Raw genomic sequence first — 7,805 nt, 5'->3', positions numbered from 1 at the left:
TCTTGCTGCCGATAAAGCGAACGTTTAGACTGAGAAAAGCGAGATTGATTTACGAATCTGAACGCGCCGGTTTTATGGCCGATCACAAATCCGTCAGCGCTCAACTCACGCTGGGAAACTTCCCAACTCCGTTTTCCAATCAAACCCGTTCGCCGTCACCGCTTCCCACGGAGACCCACCAGGCGCTGAGGCCAGAAGGAAGAGAGGGAGTGCTAAGCGGCCCAGAGAACCGAGGGGAGAGGTCAAAAGATGGGAAGGCCTCAGGGGTGGTGGGTGGCCACTGGAGAGCCGTGGAAAGTGAGCCCCAGCAGCTGTGAGTTCTAAAAAGGTCTAGGTCTGGAAACGAGAGAAAGAGGAGTCTTATACCGTGAGCCTGGGTGTGTGTGTGTGTGTGTGTGTGTGTGTGTGTGTGTGTGTGTGTGTAAGACTTTGGTGAACCCCAGCCTTTCCACTTCAGTTCTTTTTGGTGTACACCTAATTCTCACGTCTCAGAGAGCAGTTTAAAGTTCTAGGTCTTTGTCATTTGAGCCCAGAGAGGGCCCACAATCAGCTATCGGTTATATATCTTTCCTGGCAGATATTTTCGATATCAAAGTGGTCCAGTCTACCTCACTGCCCACCCACCCCTTCCCCGCCCAAGGTCTCATTTCCTCCATTTATGCTACCCAGGGACAAAAGAAAAGGCAATAGCTCAGTTTTTTTTTTTCTTGTCTGAGAGTCCCCAAATTACAGGACAAGATTTATACAATGTGAGTCAGCAGGGACACCTCACACACTCTTCAGCAAAGCCCTGTCTCTTCCTTTCTTACTTTAAGGAGAGTAGGGCTTACTTTTCTTCCCAGCTAGAAAAACTTCTCCCTCCCCCTCTCCATCCCTCCCTCCTTTCCTCCCCTTTGATGCGTGCTGCTGATGTGGGTGTTTAATGTGGGAGATAGAAGAACATTGATTATAGAGGGGTCTATGATCAAGCTTCCCCCCCTTAGCAAATCTTCCCTCTGTCTCTTAACTTAAAAAGTTTCAGCAAACTTTGGTCAGCTCTGCAGAGCAGGCCCTGGAAGCGGTCAGAGCAAACTGGGACAGACCTCTTCCCATTTCGCTTGCTCTTCTGGTTGCTGAGGTACCCAAGGACTTAGAAATGGAAGTTTGGAGTGTGGAAGATAAATGTGATTATAAAGATATAGTTTCCTAAACAAAGGAACTTCAGAAAATGGGTTGAGAGACTGTAGATTTGGAGAGAGAGGGAGAGAGAAAGAGAGACAGAGACAGAGACAGAGACGAGACAGAGAGAATCTCTGAAGGAATTTCTCTCCTGCTCAGGAGCTTCTTCCTCTTAGTGGTCTACATGCAGTCTCATTGACAGTGTCTGTCCAACCTCTCATACTGTATCCTTTAGCCCCTCTTCCTTCAGCTTGCTTTAGGCAAAGCTAAAAAAGAGAGGGTGCAAATGGACTTGGGGTAGGGCAGGAGGCTGAAGCCTAACCTAGGGAAGGGCCTTTAAACAGACAAACCAGTACTCTACTGCCCACCCACAGGACTTCTGGGCTAACTTACAAAAACAAACAAACAAAAAACAGCAACGAAAACCACCTTTCTTCCCAATCCACAATAATAGAAAATGATCCAGAAATTCTGATATAGCACAGGATTTGGGCACCATTAGGGAGGTGGAGAAGCTGGAACCCCTCCCTGAAGAGGTGTGACTTTCCCTCTGGGGCAGGAAGCCAGAGCTAGCACAATGTCCAGTCTCAGAGAGGTCAAGGGGCTTCCGAGGTCATTTTGTGGTTCTAATACCAAGCTAATCGCCTAGAAAACGTGGCCTCTCCATGAACTCTCTATCCTGCCAGCCTCCCGCCTCCAAACTCCAAGTGAGGCCTCAGGGAAAAGGGGCCAGCATATTCAGGTCTGAGGCAGAGCCCACTGAGTCTTCAGCCTGAGAAGTAAGGCACCAGGAGAAAGAACAGAGCCCTCAAACCCAGAAGCAAAAAGAAGGAACTGAACACTGAGCCTCCAGGAGGCCTAGAGTGTGAGGTGAAGTGGGGGGGGGTGAAGTGGGGGGGGGGGGCAGGACAAAAGAGAATTTCTGTGTCAGTGCACCTGGCCCTGAGCCGTTCCTCCCTCTCAGAGAGTAAAGGATTTGTCTAGAATTCCAAGCTAGACACCAGAAGGAAATGCAACCAAATTCACTTCTACCAGCTCCCAGGCTTCATTCAAGAACTGCATTTCATTTCTCCAGGAGGCTGCGGTGTCAACATCTCACTGGCAAACAGTGCGGACAATCAGAGTCCCAGGAACTCACTGAGTGTGCACCTTGCACGCACAGGCACGCACAGGCACATACAGGCTCTCCCCAAGCGCGCCTGCATTTTTCAAAAGCCAGAAAGCACTTCTGAAGAGCGGCCCAAACAACCTTCTTCTCTGGTGTTTTTCAGGGGCCCTGACACCTCTGTCCCAACTGGTTCAAACACTCTCCAGGCGTCCAGGCCTCTCTCCTCTGTCTCTCTCACTCTCTCCCAAACATCAGTCATCATAAAACACAGCAAACCTGCTCAAGCATCCACCATAAAAACCCCACAAAGATAGTTGAAAAAGAAAAAGGAGGAGGTGAGCTTTTTTTTCCCTTTTACTTGTAAAAGGAGCCCATAAAATTATTTAAAACAAAACAAAACAGAAGTCACCCCAAGCCAGGGCTTTGTTACCTTCTTTTGGTGCCTCTCGCCTGAGCCTCTCTGGTCCCATTCATGACGAAAGACTTCTTCCAAACTGAGGGAAAAAAGTTTTCAACTTTAGGGTTCCAAAAATGTTCCCCCTCGCAGATCCGGGAGAGGCGGCTAACACTTTTTTCCCCCAACAGCCGGTCTGCGGAGATTTGCTGTTGAATAATAACAAAGGAGAGAGGATACGTATTTAAAGAAAAGAAGTGATTAATGGTTTTCTGTATAATTCTCACATTTTTCTTAGCTCTTGTCTGCACAGAATGGCTGTGAACTTTAGACACCATAGAAATCTTCGTCTTCTTCTTCTTCTTCTTTTCTTTTCTTTTCTTTTTTTTTCTTTTAAGATTCTATTCATACCTTCTAAGAGGCAGCTTTGATTTGATTCTTTAGAGACATTCTTGCGGGAGACCTTATGGTTTTTGAGAACTATTTTTTTCCCCTCAACTAAGGGAATATCTTATGTCCTCAAAAGTAAAACATTACACCACACCAGAGACAAAACTAATCCACTCATCCTCCTCCAAGTTACAGGCAACTCTTCCTTCCTTCCTTCCTCCCTTCCTTCCTTTCTTGATTTTTGAAACTAATCTCTTGGTTTCATTTTAATGGGCAACTCGACTGCCCTGGAGATACTGGCCCGATGGGTTCTCTGGCCTACTCAGACTCCTGCTCCCCTTACAGGCTAACCAAAGAAATGCAAAATAAACAATCAAACATGTGGATGGTATTGGCTTTTTATTTTACGGAAAGAAAGGGGAAAAACAAAAACAAAAACAAAAACAAAAAAGCCAAAAACCAAACGAAACAACTTTTAATTGTACATGCTCTTTAGAGCCTGGAGCTTCTTGGAGAAGAATGTGGCTGTACCCTGAGCCATCACCAGACCATGGACCCCAAGGCTAGAGCTCCAGCCTGTACCGGACAAAAGTGACCCAAACCTGTCAGAGGTTTGTGAGGATCACCTGGACCCCTTCCCCTCCCCCACTCCATTCTAGGGGTAATTGGGATCTCAGACACAGACAGCTATTTGGTCCCCAGCCTCACTTTCGATACTTTCTATGAGAAAGAAAATGAAAATTAATACAGGAGCAGAGCTTCACAAAAGAGGCCATTTGTCTTCTTGATTATCTATTTGCTTGTCAGAGTTTGAGCTATGGCACCGGCTAGTTCCTTTGTAATATAAAAATACTCTGAAAACCTGCAAACATCCAGAAACATCTGTGCAAAAAATTAGACTCATTAAAGCCTTAAACACCTCAGAGGAAAGCAATACCTTCTTATGCGGGGAAGAAAGAGGTCGGCTCATGGAGTCCTCTCTCGAACTTTAATAACCAGAGCCGGCTGTCTAGAAGGAGACAGCTTAACTGCATTTTATTTGCTTATGACAAATAAATCACAGTATGAAAGACTTTGCTCTCTTTAAGCCTCTGGTGTCTTACAATGAAACACACCCCCCCATTGGGGCCTGGAATTAGCCCTCCCAGTCCTTGTGATCCATTTTTGGATTGGAGGAGGAAAAATTTTAAGCCTCAAACAAAACACATCACTCCAAAGGGAAAATAAACCAGCTACCACAATTTGGAAGCCTCTGAGGCAGAAATTCCCGTTGGAGCCTTAAACAAAACAAAACAAAACAACAACAACAACAAAAAAAACCCACCCCACTCATTGTGAGGCCAAACCCACTAGGTGCTTAGCTTATACACTGGGCGGCACGTGTCCATATCCTTCACATCAGCATTCCAACAAAACCACGATGTGATGGTCACAAGAAACCAAACATTTATTTCTGTTGTCACTCAGTACAGGACACAAATTTTCACACCAATGAAAGGTTCCAGGCTCAGGCAGCCCCAGAGGTAGGAAGGGGCCTGGTTTGGAATGTCAGAAAGAGAACAGGAGCGAGGACACACATGACATAAAATAATAATAATAATATTAATATTAATAATAATAATAACAATAAAGGATGCAACAGTGATAACAACGGGAGAAGGCTCTGCAACATTGTCCTTCCAGAGTAGGAGGGCCACAGCATTTTATTCCCTAATTTCACATTCATCTGCAGTCTAAGAGAAGGCCTCTGCTGTAGAACTGTGGATTGGCCAGAAGACATTCCCAGCTCCCAGAACTCAACTGCCCCTCACCCTGCCAGGCCTGGCTGGACCTTGCAGCAGAAGGCCCTCCTGGGTGTCTCAATCTCTTTTTTTATATATTTCTTGGGTTCAGATTCCGGAACCCACGTTGGGAAGACCGCCCCTCGCTTCCCTTCTGTCCCCCCTTCTAAGCCTAGCGTGGAAGGGGGTGAGCAGTCACACACACCCCCAAGGTGGGCACCGACAGGAAGGGAAGTTATGTGTGTGTCTGTTACCGTGGCCAAAATACTGTGCTATCTGGCAGTCAGAGGGTGCCTTCGCTGGGTGTCAGGAGTAAGGGACAAAGAAAGACAATCCAGGCTGCCGTCCAGCAGCAGAGGCGGCGGCGGCGGCGGCCGAGCCGGGCCTCATTTGTTAGCGAGTGTCGAGGTAATGGTCGCCACCGAGGCTCGTCCTCTCCTCGGCAGAGTAAACAAGACAGATGGGCCCAGGCCTGGCATGATTAAAGATGAAACGTGGATCCATCTTCACCAAAGCTGAAAACCAGGCTCAGCAGGCTCCTCCATTTCTCTTTCTGTCTGTTCCTTTCTTCCTTCTTCTTTTCTTTCTTTCTTTTTCTTTTCTTTTTTCTTTTTCTTTTCTTTTCTTTTCTTTTTTTTTTTTTGTAAGGAAGAAAGCAAGAGACTTGAATCTTGCTTCCGGATGGTTTCACCCTGCTCCCTATAGTCGTTTCTATAAATAAGGCTTCCCTACCCTCCCCCCTTCTCTGCGTTTATTACTTATAGATAAAGTGGGGGTAGGGTAGATAGGTTTTTCTGGGCTCAAGCCTGGGGACCCTCCCATACCCCCGCACCCCCCTTCGGTGCTCGCTGCCCACCCCCGCCCCCCAGGTTCCAGCTCCTGCTTGGGGGGGCACTAGAGTGCGGGGGGGCCTCCATTGGGCCGGCCAGGGGGTCCTCCGGCTGCGCCCGCGGTGCCACCCGAGCGGATCTTGGTGTTGGGCAACTTGTGGTCTTTTTTCCACTTCATGCGCCGATTCTGGAACCAGATCTTGATCTGGCGCTCGGACAAGCAGAGCGCGTGGGCGATCTCCACCCTCCGGCGCCGCGTCAGGTAGCGATTGTAATGAAACTCCTTCTCCAGTTCGAGGACTTGCTGGCGAGTGTAGGCGGTCCGAGAGCGCTTGGGCTCCCCGCCGGAGTAATTGGGGTTTACTGGACACACACAGAGAAGGAGAAAGAGAAAGTTTTATTGCCCCCCGAAAGGGAGGAGGGAAAAACCCTTTCTTTCTTTCTTTCTTTTTTTCTTTCAGCTAACTTCAAGCCTCCAGGTCCCACCACCTCATCTTGGAGGGAGGGGTCGAAAAAGGAAGACAGACATCGGGACACACAGAAAAGAAAAACCTCAAACTTTTGAAAGGCTGGGCTGTCGTCCTTGTTGCCTGGGGGAGGGGGCACTGTGAGGAATCTTGGAAAGATTTCATCTCACTCTTTGGCCTGAGGACCCCGGGTGGGAGAATGGAGGGTGGGAGAGGGGAGGGGTGTTGCCCCAGACCATTCCTGGATTTAGTCCCCACCCTCACTGCTCAGGTTCCAAACAGCGCCTTCTCCCCCCAAAAACTTTTGCTCACTTCTCCAGCCAAGGAACTAGGCTAGAAGAAAGGGAAAAAAGAAATACTGGTAGATGCTTCAACCCTCTGCTTAAATACGGATTACTACCTCCTCCTCCTCCTCCTCCTCCTCCTCCTCTTCCCCTCCTCCCACACCCCTCCCCAACTTCCAACTTCACTGGGACTGCGTATCCCAGGCGAAAAAGTCGCTGGGAGATTGGAAAAGAGGATGACTTCAAAGGCGCAGGGCCCACCAGGCCATAAAAATTTATGGGCGATGTAATTATGTGACTCTGAAAACAGGAGACCGTAAATCTCTGGCAATGGCGAGTTTATAGCGGGGACAATTGGCTTCCCCCAGCTCCCTCCCCCACATGCCTCGGAGGTCCCTTGCTGTAAAGCGCCGGGGGTGGGAGGGGAAGGGGTGCCCACGCACTCACCCGTGCTCACGTGAACTTTGCGCATCCAGGGGTAGACGACGGGCTCTTTGCACGCGGAGTGGGACGGGCTGGGATGCAGGGGGTTCTGGGCGCAGGGAGGCGGCGGGGGGCTGCTGCTGACCGCCTCGCAGCGCTGCCCGGGCTCCGGGAGGAGGGCCCCGGCTGGTGGCTGCACGGGAGCCCGAGGGGACAGCCCGGGCGGTGGCGGGGGCGGCGGGGGCGGAGGAGGCGGCGGGGGCCCGGGGTCTCGGCAGGCCGCGTAGCGCTGCACGGTGCACGGAGCACGGCGCCCGAAGGCCGCCTCGGGCTGGAAGCCGCTCTCTCGCCTCTGGCCGCCGGCGTAGTACCCAGGCGAGTGGTCGCTGGGTAGGTAATCGCTCTGTGAATACTCCTCGCACGGAGGGAACTTGGGGTCGACATAGTTTGAGTTGATCAAAAAGGAACTCATAGCCATTAATTTCTGGGAATTGCCCACAAAATATACTAAAATTTATTCCGACCCCTGACTCGTTTTCCTGTTTCCGAAAGCCCTCCTACTTACTGTCAAGTGAACAAAGTTGGGGCCCACGTGATCCTCCGAGCCAATGGCCACCCGGCCTGCGATTCCCGGATAAGGAAATCTGCTCACCCGGACCCTACTCCAGCCAAAGAGGTTTATTTCCCCTTCTCTCCCCCTCCCCACCCATCCAACACCAGGATTTACATAGGGCTCCTGCGGGGCGACCCCCTCCTCGCCTGGCTTTCTCCGCGGAGGAGAGAGACGAAGAGCTAGGAAGGAGTGAGCGGGTTAAGACTGGAGGGCCTGTCTTAGGGGGGCGGGGAGAGCACAATCCCTGCATCCTCTCAGAAGTTGGGGCTCCGGGTGTAGCCCCCCTGCCCTACCTCACCTCTGTCAACCTTTTTCTTCCTTCCATAGGGCCCCATCTCCTCCCCAGGGTGAGTGGGA

General features: G+C 50.2%; 1 protein-coding gene across 1 annotated transcript; it reads right to left on the bottom strand.

Annotated features, from left to right (window-relative positions):
- Positions 1-4,473: 4,473 nt before the first annotated feature.
- On the bottom strand, positions 4,474-7,805 carry Hoxb4 (homeobox B4). Its single transcript, XM_036197146.1, has 2 exons — positions 6,860-7,805; positions 4,474-6,024 (listed from the first exon to the last, which is right to left on the bottom strand). Exons 1-2 carry the CDS (start codon positions 7,311-7,313, stop codon positions 5,726-5,728), a joined length of 753 nt encoding a protein of 250 aa, XP_036053039.1. The 5' UTR covers positions 7,314-7,805; the 3' UTR covers positions 4,474-5,725.

This window comes from Onychomys torridus, chromosome 8 (genome assembly GCF_903995425.1).
Source record: "Onychomys torridus chromosome 8, mOncTor1.1, whole genome shotgun sequence".
Taxonomy (NCBI): domain Eukaryota; kingdom Metazoa; phylum Chordata; class Mammalia; order Rodentia; family Cricetidae; genus Onychomys; species Onychomys torridus.
Note: the sequence above shows the minus strand (reverse complement) of the source record. Positions and strands in the feature narration are given on the sequence as shown.